We start from the raw sequence: 17,523 nt of genomic DNA on the forward strand, positions 1-17,523 counted from the left end.
TTGAAAAAGTGCCTCTTACTCAGTTAGCAGGGGTTCTCAGCAGGGGTCAATTTGCACTCAACTTAGCAGGGATACACATACACTCTAAAAATCTTTACATTTTCTATGCCCACTAAAATCTATGCCCACTAAAAGTCTATTCTAGACTAAAATCTTTGCAGTATTTTCAAAATGTCTGCAATTGGGAGAACTCCACACTACCTGTGGAAAATATATTTGTGTATATTGATGTGTCTCACAGCAAATGTGTGGAGGGATACCCTAAACTATAGAAGAAATGCAATGTGCTTGTATGCATTTGTAAAACTGATTATAGAAACAATTGCATTTATGCAAGAAATGCCTAAGTTCAATTTCATTTGGGTATACTATCATGGAGTTTAACATAAAAATCAAGGTAAATTGTTTCATGACTGTAATATAATTGTTCTGTTTGGCATAGATTGTGTAAATGAATTGTTTTGTCCAATGGAATGCAGTCTAATACCAATTTCAATATATTAATGAGCTTCCATATACTAGCAATCAATGAACCAACAGACCTCATCCATAATATCACAGACTTTACATATTGGTCTTCTAACATGTGCTCAAATCTGCATCTATAAAGTTCCAAAGATGTTTAAGGTTCAGTTACAATCTGTCCGTCTGAGAATGACAGTGAGAAAGTTATTCATATTCCATTCAGTAGAAAATGCTAGAAGAAGACACGATCACAGGTGCCACATGGGGAGCAATCTGTAGTCAAAACTATACAACATTTGTTCAATAACTTGCCAAAGAATGTTTTGTTGGAAACAATTCCTGGATGTTCATATGCTTCATACTTGTTTTCATTTGCTACAACAAGAGAAGGGCGAAAGCTACAATACTGAAATGAGTTATCAGAAAAAATAGTTCCTGTGGCTTAACTATATGGAAAATTCCATATACTCAATACTGTGAGTACCTTCTTTCAAGGCAACAATTGGCTCATTAAGCTAGTTGAAGGAAACTTGTATGCGTATGAAAATATTGAGCCACATGGTCTTAATGCTATACAATCGAAGAAGAATCCAAACCAATATGAAAAGGTAAGCAAATAGTTTTCCTTGAGGGTGAAGAAATTCATGAACTGCAGTAGGAATAGGATAGGAAGTGCAGATTGCTAACTTATTAAATACTGAATTGAGGAAAATATCTTTCTAGAGTTAGCAGCCTCCATTTTTGTCTACTTCTGCTCATGTTTTCATATATAACTTTAAGAGTATTGACAAATTGTATTCTCCCTGCCCCCACAGTTTTTCCTTTCAGTATTTTTGCGTGTCTGCCCACCCACCCACCCAAACCTGCATTTTCCTTCTGTTTTTCATGATCTGACATAACGTGTCATGTTAGGATAAGTATTGTGTCTGGGTCAGTCGGTCAGGATTTCAGAAGTGTGCTTTACATGTTTGCTGTGGAGAAAATGCTGTTGTAGGCTCAGCAAGGATGTTTGCTATACGAAGTGTGACACTGTCCTTACTGATATGTCCCAAATTGGCATTTGGGTCAAATCTGTGAAACTGGTATCTAGTTCAAGTGATTTCAGAACTTAGAAAATGAAATTTTCTTTGTTCTCCATTGAAAATAACACCGAAGGAATGAGTTCTCTCCATACTTACATTTTATTATAGGCATTTATCTGTTTCTGCTACAAAAACAAGTCCAAGGTGGTTAACAAAGTATCAACAAAAATATGTAAAACATACATTGAAAACCATAGGCTTAAAACAGTAGTGTTTTCACTAGCCCACACTCAGGTTTTGTTTAAGTACTCTGGAACCTTTTGGAATAAAAGTCTTTAAAAGTGGACAAGGAGAACCGATCTGTCTCTCCCTCTCTGGAAATGTTGTGCCACTGCTCCTGAGATGTTGTGCTACTGCTGAAAGACCCTGTTCTTGGTACCTATCAAAAGAATCTTGGTTTAAGTGGACCAGAGAGCTGGACTGCCAGTGCCAATTTGAGGACTCTGGCAGGTTCATATGTGAGTCAGGCAATCCCTAACTGCTTTTAGGGGTTTAAAAGCAAAGACTAGCACTTTACCTTTCCATTATAAATTGATAACCCATTCTTCTGATGCTGAAGAGGTGTAACTTATATCTTGCTTCCTATTCTGGCTGCTAAATTATATATTGGTTATAGTTTCCAGTGTCTTCAGATGCAGTGCTGCAAAGACAGCATTACACCAGTCTAGTCTGGATGTGAGTAGGGCATGACTTTACTGAGGTTTGGTTTTGTCCCCAGGTAAGGCTGCAGTTAGTAAACCAGTCAAAATTGGGCAAAGGCATTCCTGACCACAGCTACCACTTCATCTGAAGATTGCTCCAGGTCCAGAAGCACCCTCAAACTGTGTCCTTGATCTTTCAGAGACAGTACAGTCATGTCCAGAACAGGCCAAACAACTCCAAACCAGATTAGAGGAATCTCCAACAAACAGAATTTCCATCTTACCTGGATTAAGCTCATGGATTTAAGGCAGTTTACATTGGTCACTTCTAGATGTGTTTTATTGTAACCAGTACTGAATTTCCTCATCTGACTTACTGTTGCCTAGCTGTTATAAACCCTACTTTGGTACTGCAGGAGCTATATAAAGAAGGTGGAACATAGGGCTAGGTCATGTGTTTAAACAGATTGAAGAGTGTGGAGGTAATAGGCTACTAAAATTTATATTCCATTTTATTGGAGGATTTGAATTCAGTCCTTAGACAAAGGTGACATGGAGGAAAGTATAATTAACAATGAGGGAGGACCTACTCTGAGGAACATATGAAGGAAATGCTGCCTATAGAAAGAGGTGTTTCTGAGAAGGGCAGTAGCTAGATGCTGGTCTTGAGATACTTGGGATCATGTAAGGAAGGTGCTGGCACCAGTGTCTCTCTTCCAACTTGTGTGAACTTGGGCACAATAATTGCATACCAGTAATAACTGACTCGATGTCTAGATACTGTGTCTTGGTAGCTTAACTGGCAAAAAGCATGGTATCTATTTCTTGACGTGACTTCTGTGTGGTTCTGGAGAGTACTGTATGAAACAAATTGCTTGATGGCTTGAGAAATAGAACAAAATGCATGTAAGATGGAAACTGTGTACCTCAGGCACATCTCTTCTACATGGTTTTACAGATGTTTGAAAGTCTGAATTAGAGATTCCCATCAAGCGGGGGAGAGGCTGTAGCTCAGGAGTAGAGCAGAAAGTAAGCATCTACTTCTCATGCAGAAAGCATTGAGTCCTTGTCATCTTCAGGTAGGACAGAGAAAAACTTCTGACTGCAACTCTAGAAAGCTGTTGGTCATACTGAACTAGATGGACAAATGGCCTGACTGTATAAGGCGGCTTCCAATGTTTGTGTTGATATTCACAGCATGGGGACACAGTAGCCATACTGAAAACCACCTTATAGCTTCAAGTGTGATGTGACTTTAACTTAACAGGCTCTTGTATTTGTGATTTGCCTGAAGCAAGATGCTGTTGTCCCCAAAGGGTAAATCACAGAATAGTATTGCCTTCCTAATGAGCGGGATTAATTTTTCTAGCGCAGAGATTGCTGTGTATCATAACCCAGATTCACAAGTGGTGAACAACTACAGTTTTGTGAAGTGGCCTTGAACTCTGCTGGCATAAAACATTGAGGAACTTGAGCTGGCTCCTAAAATCTCAGCCAAGTAACTTGGCATCTGGCCAAAGAACACATCGTTTTGATTCTCTTTAAATCCTTTAAATACCTTGGACAGCTAGAAATTTAACAAGTCTTCAGTTTGTATGTAGTTCAGTGGATAATATAGTTGCTGGGTCACTGATCTGTATTAATGCAATGGACTCTAATAGAAACTTTTGGTCTGAATGTGAGAAGTGCAAATGTATATACCTGATGTGTATACATGCTTTGTGCATGTGGGTTTTCTGGGTCTTACTGCTTGCAAATGTGACTAAAGTTTGATAGTACTTTTGCCCAGTTCTGAAGGTTAGGCTTGCAAATGTATTTCATTACCGTGTATGTCTATGAAACTCATGATTCCTGGGTAAGCTAGATGAGAAATTCTTATTGTAGAAATAACTGTTGGGTGAGAGGAGAATTTTGGATTACTTTATATCACCCCCTGCTGTCAGAAACTAAAAATGTTCATGGCAATTTTTTTTCTTCCAGTATATCAACTGTGGTAACTTGGAACAGTTATTAGATAGTAATCAGCACCTGCCATGGACAGTGAGAGTGAAGCTGGCACTGGACATTGCTCTGGGACTCAGTTATCTTCACTATAAAGGCATTTTCCATCGGGACCTGACATCCAAGGTATCGTGTCTCCCCTATTAAATGAAACAGTTTGACAATAGCCATGTTACACTTCGTAGATATCAAGTGCTCTTGGATAGTTTTTCTTTCTTTCCCTTTTTCTCTCCCAGGTCGAACAGTAACACTGTTACGTAAAATGTCACTTAAAGGATTGTGAGAAACACTGAAACATAGTTTTGTGGATTAAACTTGCTCAGAACAACTTGTGTTGTGCAGAAACCTGAGAAGGAACTAACCTGAAGCAGAGGTCACTAGTAAATCAGTTTTGGATTTTGTTTCTGGGAAAATGTTTGCCCAACTCAGATACGTTTAATTTGTTTGCAGCAAACTACAGAAAACTTTAGTTAGCCAAGTCTAGAGATCCAGATTCTAGAACACTACAAAAGGTTGCAAGAATGGAGGCTTTCCTGATTTCATAGTTTTTCTCAGTATTTAATTTCATACATGTCAAGTTTTCCCATAATTTGAAATGGATCAGCATTGTCTTGAAGGCATCCAAAGCTATAACATTTAACTGGTTCATTCTAGGGACTGTTGCTTTGATGAACAGAACAGCACTACAAATCTGTTGTACATACGCAGCTTCTCAATATTCCCTGTTACTATTTAACAGGATAGCTGGATGTATTATTTGTTTTGCCCTACAAATATTCTTGTAGTTCTTGAATCTTGTGTAAATTGCAGACTATTCAAGGGAGTGCTTAGAATTTTCCTATCCTGAGGGTAAACTTGTCAAGGTAATATTTAATTTATAAAAAGAGGTACTAGAAGACACAAGAAATTATTCAACATCAGTAATGGCAATGGTTTTAAAAAATGTAGATAAAATAATCACAAGTTCAACTGAGACTTGTGTGCCAAAACTGCAGATGACCAGCTGGGATGCAGTTTAGCTATCTGCTAGTACTTTGGAGAGGAAAATAGAGTTATTGTCTGTCTCCGGTACAGGGAAGTGAAGTATCCAAAACACTTACTCTTCTGTCTGTAAGAGCCACTCCAGATTTCAGTGTATTGATTTTTGTAATCTGATTGCAATCTTGGTGAAACTTTCAAAAGAGATGCCAAATGGTAATAAGTGACTTACTTTTTGTATATATCTTGTGGTTGCGGAGTGGGCTTGGCCTTAAGAACATAAGAAGAGCCCCACTGGATCAGGCCATAGGCCCATCTAGTCCAGCTTCCTGTATCTCACAGCGGCCCACCAAATGCCCCAGGGAGCACACCAGATAACAAGAGACCTCATCCTGGTGCCCTCCCTTGCATCTGGCATTCTGACATAACCCATTTCTAAAATCAGGAGGTTGCGCATACACATCATGGCTTGTACCTGTAAACTGCCTTAACTGTTTACAGGTTTACATCTGAAGCATTAAAGATGTATTGTATCAATTGAATATCATTCAGACCAGGGGTGTCAAACATAAGGCCCAGGGACTGGATGCGGCCCATGGAAGCTTTTTATCCAGCCCTCAGACTCTCAGCTGCTGAGCAGTGCTGAGCCTATGTTCTTATGAGATGTTACTGATGAAAGGGCAGCCCACATGAAAATTGGGTTCTTCCATATCTTGAAATATGATCAAGATTTGTGGATTTTCTCTTCTGTCATTTGCAGCTAATGAGTTCTTAAATGAGAAAGTGCTTATTTTTTATTATGACCTGTTTAATGACATCACTTTCTGCCTATTCACATCACCTCCGAGCCTCAGTAGGCATAATGAATGCTGTTTGGCCCTCTGTATGAAACGAGTTTGACACCCCTGATTTAGATGGTCCTGTTATCACTTAATTGTTCAAACTACTTTCACTGGTGTTGCAGCAGTGGCGAGTACAAGCATCATTCTTGTTAGTGGTGTATTCCATGTTGATGGTAGAATAGTGTTCACGTTACTATTTGTCAAGTCCCAGTTGTCAAGTCCCTTACCTCAGCCATGGATTCACTAAGTGACCATAGCAAATTAAACACACTTTGCCTTGGCCATCGCTTCTCCCTGTATGTTCAATAGGGAAATAATACTGGTCTACCTTATAAGGTAAGCTGTAAGCATGTTACTGTAATTGTGTTGATTACTTTAAAGGAACTATATAAATGCTAAGAAGTAATGGTGATCTAAAATACAGTGTACAGAACTTCAGGTGGATTTGCATGTTTACTTAGCACCCACTTCTGTAGTAAAGTTTATAGAAGATACATCTGTTTCATACGAAAGCATGCTTTGAGGAGCTATAACTGACGGTGGCTTCCTGCAGCATGCTTCATGGTGAACACACCTTAAAATGTGTGCCTACATTTTAAATGTTTCAGTAAGTGCAAACACACCAGATCTTTAACAAGTAATGCAGCTCTTGCATTATATAATTGACACTTTTATCCCACTTTCTCCAAGGAGCTCAAGGCAGCACATCTACTGCTGCTTCCTTGTATACCTCACAGAGCTTCTGTTGGATAATTGGTCTAGTAAGCTGTGGCTGAAAGTCACCCAGTGAGCATCATGGCTAAAGAGGAATTTGGACCAGTTTACCTGGCCCTAGACCAACACTCTAACCACCACATTGGATGTATTACTTTGTCAATGTGCATAGTTTTGCCTCGTATTTATCCCCAGTACAAACTTGGCATGCAAGTGGAGAGGTTAATTTAGGTAAAATACTGTAAATAGGTAGTGTACCATCAAAAGAATTTTGTATGGCTGCCTTTCAGTTGCAGGGTTTCTCTGTGAATGCAGCAGGAAACATGTCTTCATACTTGTGGTGAGGGTGTGCACCTTGAGGGAAAACAGCAAGAACTGTGGATGCTGTCATTTTCCAGGCACACGTGAACCCACCATGTGTTCCATTGGCTTCAGACAGAGGAATTAATTTTTCCAGATAAAGCCCTGTTTAATTATTTACTGAGAGCAATTCCACAAATAGAAGTAGTGAAGGGAAGTAGACACAGATCTTGGGGAATGGGCAGCCATTTGCATCTGAGCTATGTTCTTGTATCGGGTACCTCACTGGGCAAGCTAAACAGAAATACAAAGAAACCATAATACTAAAATGTAAATCAGTGTGGCAAATGTGTTTTTTTAAAACACATCTGACCAGAGTATCTACAAATAACTAGTATTTGCTGCCTTCCTTTTATTTAAGGCATGGCTTTTTAAGGTCATGAACTTATGAATCAAATCAGTGAAATCTTAAAGGATTTTGGTTTTTTGTTTGCAAGCATCCAAAGCCAAGCAGAGAGGATAATGGAGTAAAAGGAGCAAGAGGTGTGCAGTTTTCTGGAAATCTCAGATGAGATAAAATTGTAGTTACTATGAAGACTAATCAGTTATTTGTGAACACAACTTTTTGTTGCAAACCTTGCCTTAGTGGAACAAATATGTCAAAATCAGTGATCTCCAACCTTTTTTGTGCTATGAATTAATAAATTATGAGACTGGGCACCCACTGCTGATCCTGCTCCTCTCTTTCCCATCCAGTTTCTCCCTTCCTCTTGTGTCTTTACAACAACCCTGTGAGGGAGCAACCTGAACAGGGCTGGTCTTTGCTGCAAGACAAAACAGCAACATGAGGCTGTGCAGGGTTACATCAAGGATTCAGTTTTGGTAAGGCAGTACCTTTACTGACTCTGCTAAGTTACGTCTGTTATACGTATTATACAATGTTAAGAGTTAACATTGTTAACATCTTAACAATGTTAAGAGCCATTGTTCATCCTCGGCGATTTCAACGCTAGAGTTGGTGCTGATAACAGTTCATGGCCCACTTGCTTAGGTCAGTTCAGCACTGGGAGGATGAACGAAAATGGCCAACGCCTGCTAGAGTTTTGCTGTCATCACGGTCTCTGTGTCAGCAACACGTTCTTCAACACAAAGCCCCAACATAGAGTCTCTTGGAGACACCCAAGATCAAAGCACTGGCACCAGCTCGACCTGATCCTCACCAGACGCTCCAGCCTTCCCAGCATCAAGATCACACGCAGTTATCAGGGTGCTGCCTGCGACACTGACCACTCCCTGGTGTGCAGCAGAGTGAAACTGCAAACAAAGCGACTGTATCACACAAAAAAGGAAGGAAGACCTCGCATTGATACCAGCAAGACCCGGGATCAGAGAAAAGTGGAGGAATTTGCACGAGCGGTTGAGGAATCTCTTCCAGGCCCAGCCAACGCAAATGCATCCAACAGATGGGAACATTTCACGAATACCGTTTACAACACCGCCTTGTCCATATGCGGCAAGAAGACCAACAAGGCGGCAGACTGGTTTGAAGCCCACTCTGAGGAGTTGACACCAGTCATTGAGGAAAAGAGGAGAGCTCAAGCAACATACAAGGCCTGTCCCAGAAAACGCAACGTGCAGGTCCTCCAAGCTGCTCGCAGCAAAGACTGCCTCAGACTGCCAGGAGATGTGCTAACGACTACTGGCTCCAGCTCTGTTCCGAGATACAGATAGCAGCTGACACGGGCAACATCAAGGGGATGTATGATGGTATCAAGAAGGCCCTAGGTCCAACACAGAAGAAAATTGCCCCTCTGAAGTCTGCCGCTGGCAAGGTCATCCAGGATTGGGCGCAGCAGATGGAACGCTGGGTGCAGCACTACTCTGAGCTATAGTCCAGAAAAAATGTAGTCACCGAAGAAGCACTGAACAACATTGAGTGCCTGCCTGTGCTGGAAGAGCTTGACAGTGAACCAACCCTAGAAGAACTTCACGTGGCCCTGGACTCCCTTGCCTTTGGCAAGGCACCTGGAAAAGACAGCATTCCTACTGAAGTCCTAAAGTGCTGCAAAGAGATCATCGTCACTGAGCTGCATGAAATCCTCTGTCTTTGCTGGAGAGAAGGTGGAGTACCTCAAGACATGAGGGATGCAAACATCATCACACTGTACAAGAACAAAGGCGACAGGGGTGACTGCAACAACTACCGCGGCATCTCTCTCCTTAGCATTGTAGGAAAGTTGTTTGCCCGAGTTGCACTAAAGAGGCTCCAGGTACTTGCAGAGAGTGTCTATCCAGAATCGCAGTGTGGATTCCGAGCCAACAGGTCCACCACTGATATGGTATTCTCCCTAAGACAACTCCAGGAGAAATGCAGGGAACAATGACAGCCACTCTTTATAGCCTTCATAGATCTCACGAAGGCTTTCGACCTGGTCAGCAGAGACGGCCTCTTCAAGATTCACCCCAAGATTGGATGTCCACCCAGGCTCCTCAGCATCATCAGATCTTTCCACAAGGACATGAAGGGCACTGTTGTCTTTGATGGCTCCACATCAGACCCCTTTGACATCCGAAGCGGAGTGAAGCAGGGCTGTGTTCTTGCGCCAACCTTGTTTGGGATTTTCTTTGCTGTCCTGCTGAAGCAGGCCTTTGGAACTGCAACAGAAGGCATCTATCTCTGGACCAGATCAGACGGAAAGCTCTTCAACCTCTCCAGACTGAGAGCAAAGTCCAAAGTCCAGCTGAAATGTCTGCGTGACTTCCTCTTTGCCGACAATGCAGCTGTCACTACCCACTCTGCCAAAGATCTCCAGCAGCTCATGGATTGTTTTAGCAAGGCCTGCCAAGATTTTGGACTGACAATCAGCCTGAAGAAAACACAGGTCATGGTTCAGGATGTGGACTCACCTCCCAGCATTACAATCTCTGCGCATGAACTGGAGGTTGTCCATGACTTTGTGTACCTTGGCTCAACGATCTCCAACACTCTTTCTCTCGATACCGAGCTAAACAAGCGCATCGGTAAAGCAGCTACCACGTTTTCCAGACTCACAAAGAGAGTCTGGTCCAACAAGAAGCTGACGGAACATACCAAGATCCAGGTCTACAGAGCTTGTGTCTTGAGTACACTTCTGTACTGCAGCGAGTCATGGACTCTTCGCTCACAATAGGAGAGGAAACTGAACGCTTTCCACATGTGCTGCCTCCACATGATGCATCCTCGGCATCACCTGGCAGGACAAAGTTCCTAACAACACAGTCCTGGAACGAGCTGGAATCCCTAGCATGTATGCACTGCTGAAACAGAGACGCCTGCGTTGGCTCGGTCATGTTGTGAGAATGGACGATGGCCAGATCCCAAAGGATCTCCTCTATGGAGAACTTGTGCAAGGAAAGCGCCCTACAGGTAGACCACAGCTGCGATACAAGGACATCTGCAAGAGGGATCTGAAGGCCTTAGGAGTGGACCTCAACAGGTGGGAAACCCTGGCCTCTGAGCGGCCCGCTTGGAGGCAGGCTGTGCAACATGGCCTTTCCCAGTTTGAAGAGACACTTGGCCAACAGTCTGAGGCAAAGAGGCAAAGAAGGAAGGCCCATAGCCAGGGAGACAGACCAGGGACAGACTGCACTTGCTCCCGGTGTGGAAGGGATTGTCACTCCTGAATTGGCCTTTTCAGCCACACTAGACGCTGTTCCAGAACCACCATTCAGAGCGCAATACCATAGTCTTTCGAGACTGAAGGTTGCCAACTGATTAAGTTACGTCATACCTTAAACAATTCCTTTGCGGGGGGGGGGGGAACTGAGATGGTGGCTACCTTTCTACTGTTGATGGAGCTGTGTAATTGGAAAGCTAAACTACCTCCGGGCTAACTTTATGTACGTCATGGTTCTATTTGTTATATATGCCAGTAAAAGGTTCTGAATTCTGATAAGGCACTGCCATTATTGGGTTGGATCCAAGTCCTCTCTTGCACAGGCTTGAAAGGTTGCTGCATCTCCCCAATGAGACTTCGCGGTCATGACCCACAGGTTGAAGAACACTGGTCTAAAATTTGTTTTAAAACTTAGTGTTTGTATCACAATAACTTTCTGTATGAATTGCTGCTCTTTAACAGCCTGCATTAATTTTAGCAAAGATGGATAACTTCAGTAATGCTGCAGAAAGTTGCTTGCAACAGTTGGAAATATGCTGTTTGATCAGCAGTGTGTCTATCCACTTCTTAGTAATGATTGTAAAATATTTCATAAGTACAGTATGTGGTTTAAATTGTAGGAATTATATGCTTCCCTTTACCCACCTAATCCATCATTGTCAGTGATGCTGACAGTTGCAGCTCATATGTCCCAGTTGGCTGTTATATATAAAGCAATTTCCTTCAAAGAAGTCTGTGTTCTATAACACTCTGAAAATCGATAGAAACTGCACTCAGTTTGGACAACTTATGACTAGTAGATATTTGTGCTTTGGGGGGGGGGGATATTGCACTTCCATAGCGGGATTACACTGTGAAAAGCAGATGTTAAGCTCTTGCAATGCACAAAAGAAGCTTTTTGTGCCCTCACATCTGTTTATGCGCAAATGTTTGTTAACTCTTTAGAGCTCGAGATTCTTTAGAGGCCTCTCGGGAAAGATTTTTGGCCTATTTATCTTAATCTACAATTTGGGTTGTATAAACTTAATACACATGCTTCTACTGACAGATTTGTTCACACATTGTTGCACTGCATCTTTTAGTACAGCAATACATTCTAAAGAATTTTAATCTCATTAGGGAAGGGCTATAATTTAGTAGTGCAGCACATGCTTTGCATCCTGAAGGTCAGTCCCTGGCATTTCAAAGCTAGGAAAGACCTCAGCTGAGTCTTTGGAGTGTTGCTAGCACTGACCAAAATAGACAGAACTGGGTTAGATGGGAAATATTAAACATGTACTCAAGTGCACATCAATAGGAAGCAAATCCCACCATGTTCAAGGGGACTTGCTCACAGGAAGGTATGCGTAGGGTTGTAACCTGTGCTTCAATCCTGTACACACTTAGCCGACAGTAAGTACCATTGAACACAGTGGGATTTACTTCTGAGTAAGCGTATGAGATTGTCTGTTGACTTCATATTGTTTCATGTCAATCAGGAGTTAGTGCATAGTGTTTGAATGTAGGGAATCTAGACCATTAAGTTCCTAGGATGGCCATAAACAAGTGAGGCCCAAATCCTTTTCTAGCACTGGCATAGCCGTGCCAGTGGGGCATGTGCTGTATCCTGCAGTTGGGTGGCACTCACAGAAGCCTCTCAAGGTAAGGGAATGTTTGTTGGAGCTGCATTACCCATATATTGGTGCTGGAAAGTGGGTTAGGTTTGTGCCCTGAGTCTCTAATACAACATTGAGTATGAAAATGTGGTAACCCACTTAAATTTAAAACGTCTGTCATCTAGGATATAATGTACCATTAAAACATCAATGTGCCATTAAAAAAAATAAATTCCACAGTCTCTGTGGGGCCCCAGTCTAGTATATATCCATTTTGTTACTTTTGCTTTTATTGTATGGTCATGCTTTTATTGTATAGTCATGGCTATTCTTGTCTTGTTAACTTGTAAGCTGCCTTAAGCATCCCACTTTGTTGAGGGGTGGGATACAAGATTTTTAAGTACTTAGTTTTTATGACATACACATATAGTTGTCCTGCCTGACCAGAATACTATTACAACTTCTGGAGTGTATTTGTCTGCTTTACAGTCTGGTCTCTTGGTAGTATGTAGCAGTACAGGTACTTACTTCCTACAGTACTAATATGTATAGTACCAAAGACCTTGGACTGAAGCAAGAACAAGCTGAAAACTTTCAGCAGGGGCTAGACTACTTGTCTTAGGCTGCAATCCTAACCACACTTTCCTGAGAGTAAGCCCCATTGAACAAAATAGGACTTACTTCTGAGTAGACCTGGTTAGGATTGCACCCTTAACTGTAAAAACATTTCAGATGCAGTGTGAAGACATTGCCTATCCTTAGGAACAGCTCGAAAGAAAGACAGTCCAGTAAAAAGAAGATTCTTTATTCTGTTCAGTATGGTGAAGCAGCTAGAGCAATGTACAAGCTAAGTAAACTACAGGTTAGGGCTGCGGTTTTCAAACTCTCTGGGAGTTTGAAACTCGCAGTAAGTCCTTGCTGGGGCGGGGGAAAGGCAGCGACGTGATCCCCAGGATCGCATCGCTCGGGGGGCTGCAGGGACTGGGATGCACTCACCAGTCCCTGCAGCAGCCATCCTGGGGTGTGGGAAGCCCTGTGCAAGCCTCTGCAGGGCTCCCCAGGTCAGCAGAAGTGAAAGTTGGAGCAACTGTGCTCCACTTCCGTTTTGTAGAGGTGGAGCTCCACTTTCATGTTCTGCAGGCTGGGGAGCCGTGCAGATGCTAATGCAGGGCTCCCTGCACCCCAAGGAGGCTGCTGCAGGAACTGGTGAGTGCATACCAGTCCCTGCAGCTCCCTGAGTGCTGCGACCCTGGGGATTGCGTCACTGCCTCCTCGCTGCCCACGCCCCTTAAGGGGGCAGAGGCCGGGGCCTTCAGGCCGGGGCGTCACGATACCCCAGTCTGAAAACCTCTGGGTTAGGGCCTCATATTATAAATTAAAAGTTTTAATATATACTAGTGAAGGAATCATAAAGATGGTGAAGTATTTTGCCAGTACTACATAAGGCAAATAGGCTTAGTGCAAGATATTTCTGTGTGATGAGTTTCTTAATTGCACCTTTGCCTAATGAACATATGCAAGTATAAATCTTTATATTTTGTCCTTTTGTTTGAATATTACAGTATTTTACATTGATAATGATAATGATCCAAAAAGTGATGTAGACTCCTTCTAATTGGAAGTTGTGGACTTCTACAGGTACAACAAGTAGTAAAAGAAAAAAGAGGTGTGAGTGATTATGTAAACCAAAGCACGGAAGAACTATTGACAGCTGTAAAAATGGAGAATGTTTTAAAAACTACAGAAACTAAGGCTGAATATAGAAAGCTGCAATTTGAAAAGAGGTTGAGTAGCTGGAAAAATAAACCACTGCATGGGCAACCACTGCATTGAAGGAAAAAGTGATAACTTGACTTGGGTATGACTGAAACTGGGTGCCATCAAGAAAGAAACTGTAGGTCTGATTTTTTTCACACAAGAAGAGCCACTGCAGACAAATGCAATGAAGGTTAAAATCCTGAAAATAGTTGAAAATCCTAAGGGCAAACTTTGACAAGAAAAAGATGAGACTGTGTCTCATCTGATACGTGAATGTAGTAAGATCATGCAGATGGATTACAAAGCCAGACATGATAAAGTTGCAAAAGTAATCCTTTGGTCATTATATAAAAAGTACAATTTGCCAGCATCAAAAAATGTTTGGGAACATCAGGTTGAGAAGGTGTTGGAGAACAAACAAGTCAAGATCCTGTGGGACTTTAACATTCAGACAGAACAACACCTCAAACATAATACACCATATATAAGAAAATCAGAATGTCTGGCTATTTGATATTGCAATTCCTAAAGATCCCAGAGTCTATGAAAAAGAACTAGAAAAAATACTGATACCTGGCCATTGAAATCACATGACTATGGACAAAACATACCAAAGTGGTCCCCTTTGCCATTGGGGCACTTGGAACAACTCAGAGTTTTGCAAATTACTTTAAACAACTGCAGCTCATTGAAATAACACTATCATATCTGCAAAAAACGGTACTTTTAGGAACATCATAATGCTGTGCCAATGCCTAGTTGATATTTAGGTCTCAGGATCAGACTTGTATCAGTTGCTCAATACCAGTTTACAACTGTTTTGTGTAATGTTATAGGATAGGACCTCCTAGGCTTGTTATAGCTTAGAGCAGGGGTGTCAAACTCATTTCATACAGAGGGCCGAATAGCATTCATGATGCCTGCTAAAGTCCGAAAGTGATGTCATTAGGCAGGAAGTGATGTCATTAAACAGACCATAACCAAAAATAAGCACCTTTTCTCACTTGGGAATTCATTAGCTGCAAATGACAGAAGAGAAAATATATATATCTTGATCATATTCAAGTTATGGGAGAGCTCAATTTTCAAGTGGGCTGCCCTTTCAGCAGTAACACCTCAGCATGGCTCAGCAGCTGAGAGCCTGAGGGTTGGATATAAAGCTTCCGTGGGCGACATCTGGCCCCTGGGCCTTATGTTTGACACCCCTGGCTTAGAGCACCAACATGGCTTACTTTGGCTCTGAGCTGTAGCATAAGCAGTCACAATGTGCATGTTTAAAGTTGATGTAAGACCTTCTTGTGCTTTCTGATAGCTACTACTAGTTCGTCAATATGAAGCTGCAATGAAGATAATTTCCCTTTTTTAGAAGCCCCCTGCACAGCCTAGCCCTGGTCCCAGTGAAACTAGGACCCACAAAGTCTTCTGCAGAAGAGCAGAACCTGTCCTATAGCCAAATATGTCTAAGAAATATTTTGAACATTGTGTGTGGAATCAGTATTGATGCTTGTGGCCTACGTTTGAGGTTCAGGATGTAGGAAAATGATATTCAGTTAGTCATTTTATGGTTGAGAGTTGATGCATCTCAATTGGGGGAGAGAGCACAGTTGGATATAACCATTTGTTAGAACACCAAACAGTTAAGGAGATGTGACACTGACTTGTATCTTGCCATCTCTTCTATTTGCAAAATACAAGACAAATAAAGAGGCTTTCCTTTTCAGTTTCAGTGAAAATAGTTCTTAGTCTGGATTTAAACTCTTCTCCTCTAGAGTTTGTAAACCAGACTGGTGGCCTAATGGAGGAAGAAAGCAAATCAATGGATATAAATTACTCACAAGACAACAAGATCATTTCTTTTGTGGAGAGGGGGATGTAGCTATATTCTCATGATATAATAAAGTTTTTAGGTTTGTACACTTTTGAGTAATAGCTCAGATTCACTACAGTTTTAAACTTTATATATTACTCTCCATTTAAATGCTCCCAGCACCAACACTTCAGCATTTGGTAGCATCAGTTTGGAGGGAGAGGAAGGGAGAATCTTTGCCTTGTAAAATGCCAGTTAGCACATGGTCATTCCTGCACTAAGTGTGCTGAATTTTCATCATGGCTTTAAGATTACAGTATGATTAATGTTATCCCTCTAGGGTTCAGCTGCATTTTGCAGTGAACAAATATTTAACCACAAGCAAGCTGAATGAATGCATTCTTTGATGAAAGATAACAAAGGCCATAACTGAGAAGCTTTAGTATGTATTGGGTTGGCCTGATTCAGTTGACCTTGTGTAAATTTATAAATCCAAAAGTGAACTGTGTGTACTATAGCTGATCAAGTTAAAACACAGACTTGGGACCCAGTAATCCAGCCACCATCTGTGTTTTCATGAGAGCAGCACACTGAAGATTTGATATTAAGGTCTCGTCTCCCTTGCTCCCCCCCCCCCCCGCTATCTATATGGACAGGCGGATGAACCTGATAATGTTGCTGACATTGCAGGGTGCAACTCTAGGGAATTCTTCAGAGCTGCTGCAGTCTACTGTTAATGTCTTACATAAGAACAGCCCCACTGGATCAGGCCATAGGCCCATCTAGTCCAGCTTCCTGTATCTCACAGCGGCCCACCAAATACCCCAGGGAGCACACCAGATAACAAGAGACCTCATCCTGGGGCCCTCCCTTGCCTCTGGCATTCTGACATAACCCATTTCCAAAATCAGGAGGTTGCGCATACACATCATGGCTTGTACCCCATAATGGATTTTTCCTCCAGAAACTTGTCCAATCCCCTTTTAAAGGCGTCTAGGCTAGACACCATCACCACATCCTGTGGCAAGGAGTTCCACAGACCAACCACACGCTGAGTAAAGAAATATTTTCTTTTGTCTGTCCTAACCTGCCCAACACTCAATTTTAGTGGATGTCCCCTGGTTCTGGTATTATGTGAGAGTGTAAAGAGCATCTCCCTATCCACTCTGTCCACCCCCTGCATAATTTTGTATGTCTCAATCATGTCCCCCCTCAGGCGTCTCTTTTCTAGACTGAAGAGGCCCAAACGCTGTAGCCTTTCATCATAAGGAAGGTGCCCCAGCCCACTAATCACCTTAGTCGCTCTCTTTTGCACCTTTTCCATTTCCACTATGTCTTTTTTAACATGTGGCGAGCAGAACTGGACGCAATACTCCAGGTGTGGCCTTACCATAGACTTGTACAACGGCATTATAATATTAGCTGTTCTGTTCTCAATACCTTTTCTAATGATCCCAAGCATAGAACTGGCCTTCTTTACTGCCGCCGCACATTGGGTCAACACTTTCATCGAGCTGTCCACCACCACCCCAAGATCTCTCCCTTGATCTGTCACAGACAGCTCAGAACCTATATGTGAAGTTTTGATTTTTTGCCCCAATGTCCATGACTTTACACTTACTTACATTGAAACACATCTGCTATTTTGCTGCCCATTCTGCCAGTTTGGAGAGATCCTTCTGGA

The 17,523-nt window shown here is 42.1% G+C and overlaps 1 protein-coding gene across 2 annotated transcripts in view; it reads left to right on the forward strand.

Annotated features, from left to right (window-relative positions):
• The window catches only part of TESK2 (testis associated actin remodelling kinase 2), an 82,299-nt gene that overhangs the window by 44,033 nt on the left and 20,743 nt on the right, over positions 1 to 17,523 (forward strand). For both annotated transcript variants that reach the window (XM_066626194.1, XM_066626193.1), the window contains one exon: positions 4,169 to 4,315. In XM_066626194.1, the coding sequence (XP_066482291.1) occupies positions 4,169 to 4,315 (147 nt within the window). The remainder of the gene's footprint in view (positions 1 to 4,168; positions 4,316 to 17,523) is intronic.

Source organism: Tiliqua scincoides, chromosome 4, assembly GCF_035046505.1.
Source record: "Tiliqua scincoides isolate rTilSci1 chromosome 4, rTilSci1.hap2, whole genome shotgun sequence".
Taxonomy (NCBI): domain Eukaryota; kingdom Metazoa; phylum Chordata; class Lepidosauria; order Squamata; family Scincidae; genus Tiliqua; species Tiliqua scincoides.